This window comes from Pyrus communis, chromosome 5 (assembly GCF_041283825.1).
Source record: "Pyrus communis isolate YQ-2024b chromosome 5, ASM4128382v1, whole genome shotgun sequence".
Classification (NCBI taxonomy): domain Eukaryota; kingdom Viridiplantae; phylum Streptophyta; class Magnoliopsida; order Rosales; family Rosaceae; genus Pyrus; species Pyrus communis.
This window is the reverse complement of record NC_142569.1, coordinates 14,521,319-14,537,375: the sequence shown is the minus strand read 5'-3', so window position 1 is coordinate 14,537,375 and position 16,057 is coordinate 14,521,319. Positions and strand designations below refer to the sequence as shown.

At 36.3% G+C, this 16,057-nt stretch overlaps 1 protein-coding gene and 1 long non-coding RNA gene across 2 annotated transcripts in view; one reads left to right on the top strand and one right to left on the bottom strand.

The window, feature by feature from the left end:
- Nucleotides 1-3,256: 3,256 nt before the first annotated feature.
- Nucleotides 3,257-16,057, bottom strand: part of LOC137726251 (uncharacterized) — a 98,535-nt gene continuing 85,734 nt past the window's right edge. Inside the window, exon 2 of the mRNA XM_068465147.2 lies at nucleotides 3,257-3,489. Coding sequence (XP_068321248.1) covers nucleotides 3,307-3,489 — 183 coding nt within the window. The 3' untranslated portion in view covers nucleotides 3,257-3,306. The remainder of the gene's footprint in view (nucleotides 3,490-16,057) is intronic.
- LOC148696846 (uncharacterized) lies at nucleotides 14,536-15,574 on the top strand. Its single transcript, XR_015962793.1, has 2 exons — nucleotides 14,536-15,018; nucleotides 15,119-15,574. It is a non-coding gene; the product is annotated as an uncharacterized LOC148696846 (long non-coding RNA).

The window sequence follows — 16,057 nt, the reverse complement described above, 5'->3', positions numbered from 1 at the left end:
ACCCATTTTTTATTAAAAAATTATTAAAAACTAAAAAAATCATTTAATATTTTTTAAATATTAAAATAATAAAAAAAGTTATTTGAAAAAAGAAAAAAAAAAAAAAAACCAACCTCACAACATCAGTCGTCCCCTTCCCCCCTTCTCTCTCTTCTCCCCATCTTCATCTTCTTCCCCCTTTCTGCAATTGCAACCCAAAAAAAAAGAAGAGAAAAAAAAAAAATCAATTTGTTTTCCCCGTTCCCCACCCCCTCTTCTCCCCGCACCCAACCTCTCCACCTTTGCACCCAACCTCGCACCCATTACCTGCAACCCATAAAACAGAAGGGAAAAAAAAAAAAAAAAAAAACCCAGATCCGAACGAACTGGGTTTTGTTTTTTTTTTTTTTTTTTCTTTCTTCCTTCTCTCTTCTTCTTCTTGTTTTTCTTTTGTGCAGGGTAGGTGGGTATTTGGGGTTGTTGGGGGGGGGGGGGAAGTTTCCCTTTTTTTGTTTTTTTTTTTTTTCCTTTTCTTCTTCTTCTTCCTCCTTCGGGTTGGGTTGGGGTTGGTATTTTTTATTTTATTTTTTTCGCTTCCTTCTCTCTTCTTCTTCTTGTTTTTCTTTTGCAGGTGGGTTTTTTGGGGAGGGGGGGGGGAGAGGATGAGAGTTTCTCAATTTTTTTTTTTCCTTCTTTCTTCTTCTTCCTCCTTCGGGTTGGGTTCGGGTTGGTTTTTTTTTTTTTTTTTTTTTTTTTTCCTTCTTCTTCCTCCTTCTTTTTGGGTTGCAGGGGGTTGGGTTTGTGGTGGGGGAAGGGGGGACGAACTGGGTTTGGTTTGGGGTTTTTTTATTTTATTTTTTCTCTTCTTCTTCCTCTTATTCTTCCTGGATTGCAGGAAGATGGTGAAGAGAGAGAGGGACGAAAAGGAGAGGTTTATTTTTTATTTTTTTATGTATTTTTTTTATTTTAATATTTTAATAATATTTAATGATTTTTTTTGTTTTTAATAATATTTTATTAGTTTTTTAATAAAAAAATGGGTCCCGGATCAAGCCACGTCATCATTTAACTGAGAAATAAACGGCCAAGCTAACGGAGGGTATGACATTGACACAAATTCGTAAGATGAGGTATGACATTGTCAATTTTAAAAGATGAGGTATGAAAGTGTCATAACGCCAATAGTTGAGGTAGTTTTTTGTACTTTACCCATATATATATTAGTTTAGCATCAGATAGGAAGAGTGTTCCTTCTTACACAATGAATAGAGTCGGGGAGAGAGAGAGACAAAGAGAGGTGGAACTGAATGTTTTGCTGATGGGATGTGATATCCACACATCTTATTTAATTTCTTATACACTTTTTGAATTTTCGATCGTCGGATCGGATGAATTGAAGACGATAAACGGACATAAATTATCAAGAGGTGTGAGAAGTAAAATAAGGTATGTAGATAGCACACCCGAGAATTTATATTAGAACCTCTCCCAATAATTTTTCTCAACGTCTTGATTGATAGAGATGTTCTTGGTATCTCTTTCTTGTTCTAGCAACGAACAGGAGTTTGATTCCTGCTTCTGTCTGCATCATCACTTCGGTGTCATTGATTCAATCGGCAGATTGCCATACCTGGGTAAAGATTCTTTCATCATGTATATTTTCATAGCTATTTGTATATTTCCTGTTAGTTTTAAGGAATCCTAATCTTAAACAGTATTAGACTTTCTGCCGTAGACTAATCATTGTTATGCGGCTAGGATTGACTATATACATGTATAGCTATTTGATTTTCTCTAGCTATGTATGTGTGTGTCAAACGGAGCAACATGCTGTATTAGATTATATGTATACAAATTGGATCAATTTGTTGGAAATGAATGAGTTGTTTTATTAAATTAGAATTTGCCCATTCTGTTGGAAGGGAAATACAGGTGTATAACACACACACACACACACACACACACACACACACACACACACACACACTATGTATAGCTTGATCAAATAAAGTATGCATTTAGAGTTGGAACTATATACATACAAGTCGGACAGAAGCTTTTGTATAACTTGAGGCTAAATTATTTCGATGTGCTTTAACTATAATTGAATTTGAGGTATTATACAATATGCTTAGGTTGATAACGTGATGCTTGTAAATAGGAATTACGAGATGAATTGGCGTGTTTGACTATTACGTCATTTGGAGCAATGCTTTGGAATCCAGGTAGGGGAAATACAGCAGGCCTTTACAGAGATTGATTTTATTAAATTTCGGGAAGTGTTATATTATTGTTAATATTGACTGATTGATTGGGATTGGATGATAATTGGTTATATGTGTATCATTGCTTGATTCGAATGTTCATAGAGTTGTGATTGTGAACTGTTGTTAGAATGTTGTTCATTGGTGATATATGTGGACTATGAAATGAGATTAATTGTGCATCATTCATGATGTGTTATGTGATTGGAGTTTCGGTGTTGAGGAAGGAATTCTGGAAATGAGAGTAGTTGGAAATGATCTTTTGTGTAGTTGAGTCAAACTCTTAGCAGGTACCAGGTCTCAGGCGAAACTGAATTGGACAACCTCCAAATTATCTCGGGGAGAACAAGGAACGTGGGTATGCTATGGATTTAGTTGGTTTTTCCCTATTTTCTAGGGGTTTTTTTTTTTTGTCTGCAGCCCAATACAATTCTATAGATTCGCATAGAGGAGACTTGTAAGACACAGTAGGTTGTTAATCCAATTTAATCATTTATGTTCTTGTAATTATACGTTCACCAAATACGAGCTAGAGCATAGTGCTTCATAATTTGCAATCTCATCATGTCTCAGCCACCAAATGCGTTTACGAGGTCCATACATGATGCAAGCTTCATATTCTTATTATCCAAAAATGAACTTTTATCAGAATGATAAAAATCTCTTGTTCAAACCGAGACATTTACTAAGCATATACAAAATCACCCGATCAAGATCAAAATCGATCGATACAATGATTATGAAAAAAAGTTTGACTTACAAGATTGTCTTAAACTACCTTCATCAGGAAACAATGTAGGCTGCAGCATGTTACTACAAATTATAGAGGAATTAATTAAACAATCATGCAGCTCATCAGATGTGGGGATCGCGGTTTTGTGGTTAAGAAGCAATCATAACAACGCGAACTTGTTGCAATGGGATGCCAGGATATACACAATTGGAGCATTCATACAAAGAATGAAGTTTGAAATTAAGCAAGTAGAAGATCAGATGTAATCGAGGCTATCCGCCTTTTTTCTTTTTTCTTTTTTTTTTTTAATTTTATTTTTTATCCCACCCTTCAAATGCCCCATTTCTTTGCCTTTGCAAACCAGGGACACCGATACTTTTCACCGCTGACAGTGATTTCAAGTGCTCCGTCTTGGTTATCTTGATTCGATGCAGTTCCCATTAGAACACTTTTCTCCTTTTTGAGGTTTTCTTTCTCTATTTTCAGCCTTGCTTCTTGTCTGGCTATCTCTGCCTGCAACAAATAAAATGCACGACAAGGCTAAAACACAAAACAACGGTGCATCACCTTAAGTCAAATGTCCAAAACTTTAGCAAATGTAAGCACGCATATTGCTAAAACTAGTTATTACAGGGATCATTACTCACGACACAAATAGGTCTCTGCTGAATTTCTCAAGAACACATGTAAATTAGAAATAAACATATCACACGCTAAAAGGTTAATTTGTCACTCGTGCTCAAAAAGACAATTCCAAATCTTTAGGCAATCTCCAATAGTGAAGGACTATATTCTTAACCTCCATGATTTTGTAGTGTTTATTCTTATTTTTTCTAGATTATAAAAAGGTACTCAATCGAAAGTGCTTGGAGATTTTTTAAAAGAAATTGGTCAATGAGTGGCTTGTTTGGACTAGGTGTTTGGATTATCTTATGCATTGCTTGTAGCTTGGTTTTGGCTTGTAGGCTTAATATCGCAGGTTTGGCATTGGCTTATACGTTTGACATTGCAAACTCGTAGGCTTGATATTTGCTTGTATGCTTCAAAAGGGCTAGCAGATTTTCTAATAAAACAAGTACAATAACTTGGCATATGTGAATGTCATGAATTTTCTTATGATATATAGTAAGTACAATTTGGCATTTTGTGGAGCAGGCACAATAGATTGAGAAAAGGTCAGTTTGTAATGATATATGGTCACTATGGAATTGGAAAATGGTGGTTAGTAACAGTGATAGTTGTTATGGTAGGTGAGGAGTATTCTTGTACTTGGTGATTTGCTTGGATAGGATGGGATGGCACGATCTATTTGGTTGGGTTGATTTTTCGGCTTCAATGGTTTGCATAGTATGTTGTAATTCGTCATGCCTCATTCTTAGCTTGGCATGTTTCATGGACATTGTTTGAACCATTGAGAAGCTTGCTTGACACTTTGTGATTTTATTTTGTCTTTGGCTTGGCATGATGCATAAATTATGTTTGAACTATTAAGCAGCTTGCTTAACACGTTATTGTTATGTTTTTGGCTTGCCGTGAAGCACGGGCAAAGCTACAGAGACGCAGAGGTGCGGCCACACCTCTTGTCGTCGGAAATGAAGCCTATGAGCGATTAGCCACACTTTTGGTCTGTCGGAAAACCTACAACAAGCACCCCTAACTCTCTGTGCTACGCGTTGTTATTATGTTTTTTACTTGACATTTACAGCATCTCAAACTTGTATTTGTAGCTTTTCTAACAAATTATTTTAGTTGTCATTTGAATTGGAAAATGGTGGTTAATAACAGTGATAGTTGTTATGGTAGGTGAGGAGTATTCTTATACTTGGTGATTTGCTTGGATAGGATAGGATGGCCCGATCTATTTGGTTGGCTTGATTTTTCCAAATAGATATTATTTTTCTAAGTATTTGGAATAATTTGTTTGGTTTTGGTTTGTTTTAAATTATGGATTGTTATGAAATGGATATTATTTTCTCAAAGTGCTTAATTGAATGAATGGACTTATATTTATGCATGTGACCAATTCAATCAATTTATTTCTAGGTATGTCTAGTGGGGAAGTTAGTTGTCTAGCAGATAGTGCAACCACACACACCATATTGCGTGAACGACATTATTTGACTAACTTAATACCCAAGAAAGCTCATTTGACAACTCTCTCAGGCTTATCCAACCTAATTGAAGGATACGATAAAGGCTCGTATCATGTTGTCTAATGGTACTATCTTAACCATTAAGGAGGCACTCTATTCTCCATGTTCTGGAAGAACGTTGCTAAGTTTTAGAAATATTCGAGATAATCAATATCATATTGAAACCACTGAAGATAATGGTTCTGAATTTCTTTGTATCACTTCGTATGAATGTGGCCAGAAGCGAATTCATGAGAAGTTGGAACATCTACCAAGTGGGTTGTGAATCACAACCATTCACAGTATAAAACCCCACAATGTGGCCGGCCATATGCCTGAGTTCCAGGACACTTTGTTGCTTTGGCATGATCATTTGGGACATCCTGGACGTGACCTGATGCGCTGTATCCTCAAATCATCACATGGGCATCGATTATCTTCCTATGTTGGATTCCCACCATGCAAATCGTGTTCTATAGAGAAGTTGAATACTCAACCTTCTTATACAAGGATCATTCACAACCCCCCTAAATTTCTTCAGAGGACTCAAGGGGATATTTGGGGACCTATCCAACCAACCGGCGGATCATTTAGATATTTTATGGTGTTGGTTGATGCATCGACATGATGGTCACATGCTTGCGTGTTGTCCACACGCAAGGTTGCGTTTGCTAAACTCTTAGCTCAAATTATTAAGCTAATGGCTCACCACCTTAATTATCCAATTAAGTCGATTCGATTGGATAATGCTGGAGTGTTTACGTCACAGACTTTTGACGATTATTACACGTCAGTAGGGATTAATGTGGAACAACCTATACCCCATGTTCACACCCAAAACGGCTTGGCAGAAGCTTTCTTAAAGTGCTTTTAATTGATAGCTTAGACTTTGGTTATGAGAACCAAACTACGGGTATTTACCTGGGGCTATGCAATATTGCACGCAGCCATATTGGTCCACTTGAGGCCCACCGCTACTCAACCACATTCACTGTTATAGTTGGTCACTGGATACCAGCCTAACGCCTCGCATTTATGGGTGTTTGGGTGCACCATTTATGTGACAATAGCACCGCCATTACGTACCAAATTGGGTCCTCATAGAAAAATGGAAATCTATGTCAGTTATGATTCGCCAACAATTGTTCGCTACTTAGAACCCCTGAGAGGAGATCTTTTTACTGTATGTTTTATGGCTTGTCACTTTGATAAGACATTCTTCTAGTCATTAAGGGGAGATAAGCATGCTAACGTTCCCGTAAAATGCCACGAATTGTCGTGGTATGCTCCCACTACGTCTCATTTAGATCCCCGCACTGCCCAGTCTGAAACTAAGGTGCAACGAATTATAGATCTTCAGAGCATTGCACAAAGCATTCTAGATGCTTTTAATGATCTAGTAAAGATGAAAAGATCACATATACTTGCTGCAAACGCAACTATAAGGATAGATGTACCTCGCTTATGTTAACAACCCGCCGGGGAAGGCCAGACGATCCCCAAAGGTGGAGAGGCTGCACCCTCAACGTAGTAAGGTACATTGGCAGTTAGCCAATCATGGTTCAAAGGATTCACAACCCCTAAAGAGGAAAATGGCTCCAACTAATGACCTTAGTTTGAATCCGATCATCGCTTACTCATCTATTCCAACGCATGAGGTTATTCTAGATTACGGTGATACTTCAGACGAAACATGCCGGCCTCCTGAGAATCATGAGATTTTGGTCCACTACACAGTATTAGGTGAGGTTTGGAATAGGAATGAGATGATTGTCGACGATGCATTTGTGTACTCAGTAGCTATTGACATCATGCTTTGCGATGACATTGAACCACATTCCATCGATGAATGCCGACGTAGAACCGATTGGTCAAACTGGAAACAAGCAATCTAGGTTGAACTCGATTTGCTTGCAAAACGTAAGGTGTTTGGGCCTGTAGCTCCTACTCCTGCATATGTGAAGCCCGTTGGCTACAAATGAGTTTTCGTGAGAAAGCATAATGAGAAGAATGAAATAGTGGGATACTAAGCACGCCTCGTAGCGTAAGGCTTCTCTCAACGCCCTGGGATTGATTACGAAGAGACGTATTCCCCAGTAATGGACATTATAATGTTCTGCTACCTTATCAGTTTGGTAGTTTTTGAAAAAATGAATATGCAGCTTATGGACGTGGTTTGATTCCTTGTGGGAGGCTTGGAGCGTGGGGAAACAAATGCATGGTGAAAATGTAAGGTTTAAATCTTCTGCACCTAAAACTCCATGTTGTCTTTCTGTAGCCTCTCTCATATTTTGGACACCTGTTCATCATTAACTCCATTGTAAACACTGTTAAATCCCTCTCTCTGTCAATTAACTTTCCTTCTCTCTTCTCTGTGTTCGTATCTTTTCCGCGTTGTTCTCTTAAATCCCTTCATTTTTTTCCCCAATTTCACAAAGTGCCATGGTTGAATCACTAAAGCTTCTAAATCACGTACCACACATGTACTCGTGAGAGAGGCCTTTCCCCTGTATCTTTGACTGGGACCTTTGTCAACCCATTGTCGCAGCTGGTGATGCCGGTGATGAGGGGGATACGGTGCTCCAATGTCTCGTTAGCGAAGTCGTTGGGATTAAGGATATTCAATGTGAAGTGGGTTTCGCCCAAAACACAGGAGTTCACAACCCAGAGTTCAAATTGGAAGGGTGAGAGAGATGAGGATGAGAGGGATGGTTATGGTGCGATGGTGGTGATCTGGTTCTTCACGTTCCATATTTGTTTTTATTTTGGGTGACTTTGGATGTTGTACTTATTTATCACCTTCTTTGATTGAAACCTTGTTTGGATTTTGATTTCTAATTGAAGTTCCTGAAATTAAAGCAATAATTCATTTCTACGTAGATTATTATAATTTTTAAATTAAATTTGATATTTGTAGTTATTTATATTAATGAGATTTTAAATAAATATATAATTTGTTGAAAATATTAAAAAAATTATACTTAAATGAAACTCATGATTTGTCATTACTTATATTAATAACATTTTACATACAAAAAATTGATAATTTTATACGATACATTTTACATAAAAAAAAGTTGGCATATTTTCTACAAAAAAAAGGTGATACGTTTTATATAATGGGCACATTTTACACGAAAGAGATGGTACTTACAAAAAAAAAAAGGGTAAATTTTACATATAATAAAGTGGTACATTTTTTAAAACAAATGGGTACATTATTAATAAATTATGGGTACAAATAAAAGATAAAAAAAATATGAGTACAAATAAAAGTGTGAAAAATATAGACACATAAAGAAATTAATATATGGGTTGTCACATCCCGGGTCCGACTCCACTGTAGTGGGTCACCCATCATGGGAGTGCTCTCGCACGATACTTGCTTAACTTCGGAGTTTCGATGGAACCCGAAGCCAGTGAGCTCCCAAAAGGCCTCGTGCTAGGTAGGGATGAGAATATACATATAAAGATCACTCCCCTGTGCGATGTGGGATCTTACAATTCACCCTCCTTAGGGGCCCAACGTCCTCGTCGGCACACCACGACCAAGGTTAGGCTCTGATACCAAATAGATTGTAACATTCCACATCGCCCAGGGGAGTGGATCATTTAAGCCTTATATGTATATTTGCATCTCTACCTAGCACGAGGCATTTTAGGAGCTCATTGGCTTTGGGTTCCATCGAAATTCCGAAGTTAAGCGAGTTCGCGCGAGAGCAATCCCGTGATGGGTGACCCACTGGGAAGTTCTCGTATGAGTTCCCAGAAACAAAACCGTGAGGGCGTGGTTGGGGCCCAAAGCGGACAATATCGTGCTACGGTGAAGTCAAGCTTGGGATGTGGTGGGGGCCCGGGCTGGGATGTGACAATTTCATGGAAAAGTTAACAGCATCCCATTTCTATCTTAGTTGTCTTCACAAGTGTTTTGTTGTGTGTTATGTAAGTTACATATTTTATTGATAAGAATTCTGAGTTGTGATTTGAGAATTGTTCTAGGCGCCAATCGTTCGTGACGCCTCTATGGTTGTGCTAGGGAGTTGTAGCGTGAACTCCAGGTGAATGGGCTTTTGTTTTCAGTATATATATGTATGCTTGGTATTTTTCCCAGAAAATGCGTTTAAATGGAATTATGTTTTGAAATGCCATGAATCATGATTTATACTTAGATTATGAGTTAGTATAGTGTGCATATTGTGATTTGACGCGGTGGACGCTCAGGTAAGTACCAGGTGAGTTGTAGATTTTTTATGTGAATTGATGATTATGTGAGATGTGTTGAGAGCTCATAAACCTGCACCCCGGTGTTAGTGCTCCCGTACGTGGTTAGGGCACAGTCCCTCACATGATGTTCACCTCCCGCACCATACGCTTACCTTGGATCCAAGTTAGGTGCACAGTCCTGTCGTACAAGCCACTATAGGTGGTTCCGACTCGTAGGTGACCCGCGATTATATTCACAGTCTTCACGTAAGCGTAGCACTTGAGCTTATTTATTTACACCTAGTCTTGTCATACATATCACTTTAGGTGGTTCGGACTCGTGTGCTAGTATATTTGTTAAGATGTGGATTTGAGCCGTACAGGTCACGTTAGGTGACTCCGGCTAGATGGATGAGCTCTAGATTCAGTCGTACAAGTCACGTTAGGTGACTCCGGCTGACATATCATTTGCATTGATTGATATCACCTGGGTTACATATTTTATGCTGAGGTATTTGACATGGCATATATGTGGATTTTGCTAATTCGAGTATGGTTTCGATATATGTATATATTCTATTTTTTGGGAAATTATACAGGTTTTATGGCGAGGGGTTACTACCTTTGATAATTGAAATGGTTTTTAAAAATCTTTGTTTTTGCCCACTCACACTTTCTGTTTTGCGCCCCTCCAGGTTTTAATTGCTGAAAGTTCATATCGACGAGGATTCTTGGCAAATCTTAGGATAAGTGCTTACTTTTGAGGGTATAATTCTTATCCACTCCACTGTACTTACTTATGCTCTTACGTCACGTGTGAAGTGGGTTCATACCTGCTTACCAGCGCACTCTGGTATTTAGGCACTCTTAGATTTAAATTTATTCACATTTTTCCACATCATCACACTTTATGGTTTTGTCACCTCCCAGGTGTCGGTCAGCACAACTCTATTCAGAGTCTTAGTGGACATTCCGGATCGGGGTGTGTCATGGGTAGAAACTAAAATTGAATAGAAAATTGGCACAATTTTTTTTTAAAAAAGTTGCAAATTAAAATAGGTAAAACTAAAAATAAAAATATATGATACAAAATTTAGCCATAAATATAAATATATCAAATGTAACGTTTCTAATACTAAATGAATAATTTAGAAATAAAAATTAATTATCTTAATATGTAAAATATTTTATTATTTAAATAATTAATAATGTTTATTAAAACCAAAGGACTTTATTCAAAATTTAAAAAAATGAAGATTTTAATTAATAGAATCTAAAAAAAAAGAATGAGAATCTAATTTCTTCTTTTATTTTTATATTTTAGTTTTAGTGTTGTTAGGCGAGTTAACAGAGTTTAAAGAGAAGTTAGTGGTAAACAGGCGTCAAAATATAAGAGAGGCCACGGACAGTTTTGAATGCAGAAGATTTGAACTTGAAAGAAAGGTGAGGTGAGCATGTATGGGGATAATAAGAGAAATGAGTTTGGACCAAAAAGAAAAGAAAAGAGAAACGCGCTAGGAAGTAGGTTTGGTCACTTCTCTCTCTCTCTTAAACACTAGTGTTGGTACCCGACCCCACCATCCTCCACATTTTCAAATTTTAATACTAAAGTTTGAAACTTCTCTCTTTTCATATTTTTCATTATGATCAAAATATAAATAATACATCATCTGTTTTTATATAAGTGATAGAAAATTTTATTCTTTAAGTTATTAATTTTTTAACATACATATCTTGCCATTTATATAATAACACATGATGTATTACCTCGTGCGCCGATCACACAGAAGATCTCTCCCATCCCACCCACTCTCATTGATTGCACAGTTATCTCAATCCCTCCCAGCTTACAGAAAAATCGTCTCCAAAATCTAGAACTCTAATTCTTCTATTTGGCCGTGTCTAAGGGCGCAGAGGGAGGTCCCATCCCATGTGTCCCTTTTATGACCGTGGGAGGCTTGGAGCGCAGTGAAAGCGCGAGGGGAGCGGCATGAGGTAATGAAGAAACGCATGGTGAAAGCGTGAGGAAAGCGGTATGAGATAATAAAAAATAAAAAAAAAGGTACTTGGGAGAGTAGCGGTTGGTCACTTTTCTTTTTCTGGTGCCCAACCAAGCCCCTCGTGAATGAGGGGAAACTTTTATCATCACGGGAATACACATGATATATTATATGTTTTTATATAAATGATGAAAAATTTTATTTCTTAATTATTAATTATTTAACATATATATTTTACCATTTATATATTGATACTTGATGCATCATCTCTTATGTCGAGCATATGAAAAATCACGTGAACGAGAAGTCCTCTCTCTCTCCCTCTCTCTCTCTCTCTTTGATAGCTGAGAGAGCCCAGACATAGGGAAAGGAGCTGTCATTTTCCAAAAAAGGAGCTGTCATTGTCCACTACACATAGCGGAGAATACACAATGATGACAAACAGTAGAAAAAAATTTGACAGTAATATGCACATGGGGGCACATGGGACGATGCCGCTTCTCTTCACTGGTTTTCAGGTTTCACCAGTGAAGTAGGATTTTCTTTTTCCATATTTTTATTATTTTCTCTCTTTTTCTATTGTATTTTATTTTTTATCTTATTATTTTTATAAAAAATTAATATAAGATATTAACGTAACTTAATCATAACTATTCAAATAGAGAGGAGGAAAAGAAAAAGAGATTAGGAGGAGAAATAATCCTCCTCCCTTACTAGTACAATAATATGCAAAAAATTTTAACATGCCTCTGCTTTTGTTTATGGAATTGGATTCTCTTCGCGGCAAAACCTCGGAATCCTCTTGATCCAATAACACAGGTCGTTGGATTTTGATCCAACGACTACAAGTATTATAACTTTAGAGGGATCTCCTATTTGTAGTTGTTGGATTAAAATCTAATGGCCCATATTATTGGATCAAGAGGATCCCGAGACTTTGCCTCGGAGATGATCCAATTCCTTTGTTTACAACAAGCGTATCTCATTGTGCTAGAATTGTGATCCAAAACTGAAGCATTCCATAGACAAGGACAGGCCTGGTTGCACCCTATCATCTTTAATTTGATGATATTTGTTTTCACCCATACACACATATGTATGCTTTGATTTCTTCTGATATTTGTATAATAATTAATTAAACTTGTGGTTATGTGGTTTTGGCTTAGTGAGATATATGAGGAGTGATGAAGAAGCTACATGCGTTGTATGTACAAAAGAAGATGTTTTTATCAACACGTCTTCGAAACAATTCAAGTTTGCATTTCAGAGTTTGAGGACTAATGTTAGTATGTTCAAACACACATCTTAGGTTTGTAATGAATGTATTGGCCTTACCACATTGATCTTATATATATTTGTTTTATTAATGATAATACAAAATATTATTTGAACAATGCTCAGTGGAATTTTTACTAGAAATCATTCATTTTTTACCACAATTCCCATTGGAAATGCCCTTTTTTATTATTATTTTTTTCTTTTTCGATAAGCTGTCTTAATGATAACCCTATTGTATAGAAAATAATATTTGCGACATATTGGAGTAGTATTTTAGGGTCGAAAATTGTAATTGCGACGATTGTGCACTCTAGCAAATATAGATTATTTTGTTTGAAATTTTTTTTTTTGACACAATTGTTTGGTCGGGACATCATCGCAAAAAACATATGTTGTCTTTTGGAAAGTAATTATGACTACTATATAAGTATTTGCGACCACATTTTCATGTCAAAAATAAAATAATTTTGCTATTTTGAAAATCCATTTTTGACGACAAGTTTTGTGTGTCGATAATAAAGTATTTTCGATGTCTATTCTAAAGAAAAAAAAAAAAGTATTTTCAATGGGACAATTTCCGACACCCATCAAAATGTCTCTTTCGACGACATTTGACACTCACTAATGACAATTCGTTTTGTAATAGTTTAACGAAAGGTAGGATCAAGGTCAAATAGTTCACAAGCTGCTAGGGTTTGGCACCGTTTGAACATTACTCCGGGGATTCAAAGGTTGAGAGCACATATCAGATTAGTAGAAAAGATGAAAAGATGCACCTGTTTTGTCCATCATTAACTCCATTGTAAACACTGTTAAATCACCTATTAAAGACTTATAAAAAAAGAAACATGAAGAACTTTCGATCCCTCTCTCTGTCAATTATCTTTCCCCCTCTCTTCTATGTCCATGTATTTTTTGCTTCCTTCTCTTAAATCCCTTCAATTCCTTCCCCAATTTCACAAAGTGCCATGGCTGAATCACTGAAGCTTCTAAATCACGTGTCGCGCATGTACTCGTGAGAGAGGCCTTTTCCCTTGGATCTTTGACTGGGACCTTTGTCAACCCATTGTCGCGGTTGGTGGTGCCGGTGATGAGGGGGATACGGTGTTTCGGTGTCTCGTTAGCAAAGTCGTTAGGGATTAAGGATATTCAATGTGAAGTGGGTTTCACCTAAAACACAGGAGTTCAAATTGCAAAGTTCAAATTGGAAGGGTGAGAAAGAAAGAAAGAGGAGAGGGATGGTTGCGGTGCGATGGTGGTGATCTGGTTTCAAGTTCCAGATTTATTTTTATTTTGGATGATTTTAAATCCGATCCCTATTTATCAACGTTCTTTGATTAAAACTTTGTTGTTTTGTTTTTTTTTTGAAATCCTTGAAATTAATGCAATAATATATTTCTACGTAGTTTATTATAATTTTTAAATTAAAAATTAATATTTATAGTTATTTATATTAATAAGATTTTAAATAAAATATTAAAAAAATTATACTTAAATAAAACCTATGATTTGTTGTTATTTATATTAATAATATTTTACATACAAAAAATTGGTAATTTTATACGATACATTTTACATATAAAAAGTTAGTACATTTTACAGGAAAAAAGATGATACATTATATATTGGGTACATTTTAAATAAAAAAATAACGGGTACATTTTACACAAAAAGAGAAGGTATATGACCACCCATCCTTATTTTATTGTATTTTATATTTTTATAGAACGTTTTTCGAATATTTTTACGTGTCTTTAGTGATCTTTATTTAAAATTCAGAGAGGACCCACACGTTTTCTCCTTTTCTTTTCCGCGTGACCTCTTTCTTTCCTTTCTCTTTCCTTTTTCTTCTCAATTATTAATTTATTTTCTCTCTCGATCTCTCTCTCAATTATTTTCTGTCTCGATCTCAGAGGGGACCCACACGTTTTCTGCTTTTCTTTTCCCGTGGCCTCTCTTTCCTTTTTCTTCTCAATTATTTTCTGTCTTGATCTATCTCAATTATTTTCCACATCTCTCTCCTTCACACACACTCTATCTCATCTTCTCCCTTCAACCGATGCTCTCACTTCTCCTCTGCAACCTAAGACAAATCACCAAAGTCGACGAACCGATCGACGTTCAAATTACCACCATTGTACTCCTTTCATCCTTACGAACTCAACCATATAAACGGAATCAAGAACAAGTGAGTTTTGGACGTTGAACTCGGAAGCTCCGACTCGGTTCGAAATTTTCCCGACGAATTTCCGAGCGAGTTACAGGGTTTTAGAAGGTTTAGAAGTCACCACACAACTCCCCAAGGTCCCTAGTACAAGTTTGAAGACAAGCTAATGTGAAAAAGCACGAGTTCGATAAATTAAAGTTTGTGCCGTGAGCTTCCAAGCCATTTTCAATCAATTTTCATCCACTTTTTGCAATTTTAAAAGGTATAAACTTGTTCTACTCTTCATAAGCTTCAATTCCATATAAGGTACGTCGAAAATGGTTGAGAAATAAGCAAGATATGAATTTTTGAAAATTTTTCAGTTTTCCAGAGACAGCAAAGGAGGGCGGTGACGGTGCTGGAGGTTAACTGGAGAAGAAGACTGAATATTCCGTTAAGTTAACGGAATATTCTGACGCGGTTAAGGTAATTGATGTCGTTGCTATTAACAAAATATTCCGTTAAATTTGACGGAATATTCCGTTGACGTAGGCGCGTGATCTTGGTGGCGAGTGGTTGACACGTACGGATCTGTGACGTCGTGTAAAATGTTTTCGTACATTTAAACTCCCAGTTTGAGCAAAATATAAGGGGTTTTTCCTAGTATTTTGTATATCCGTTAATTAATTAGTTATTAAAGTTAATTCTTTTTATAGGAATTAATTATTCTGATGACGTACAAGGTTAAACAAGGCAAGGCAAGGAGGCTACGATCCGATTACATATTTGTGAGTGGGTATTTGTTTTTATATATTATATATAAAGTTTTATAGGTTTCACATATGCTTTTAAGAATTAATATTATGCCTATTATACCATGATTTAATTCGATTAAATGTGATATTATATGATTGAGATATAGGAATTGTCATGGAAAAATCATATGTATTTTACTGCTCAAGCATGCTACAAAGGTGTATGTACTAGCCCCAGGGCCATGGCTAGTTTACATAGCACCGTTCACTCATTAAATGGTTACGTCACCTTCGAATGTCGGTCATCATTATTCCGTCGGGATGTGTCATGGTACTTACAAAAAAAATAGGTACAATTTACATATAATAAAGTGGTACATTTTAAAAGACAAATGGGTACATTATTAATAAATTATGGATACAAATAAAAGGTCAAAAAATATGAGTACAAATAAAATTTGAAAAATATGAACATAAAAAGAAATTAATATATAAGTACAAACTAAAACTGAATAGAAAATTGACACAATTTAAAAAAAGGGTTGCAAATTAAAATGAGTACAAACT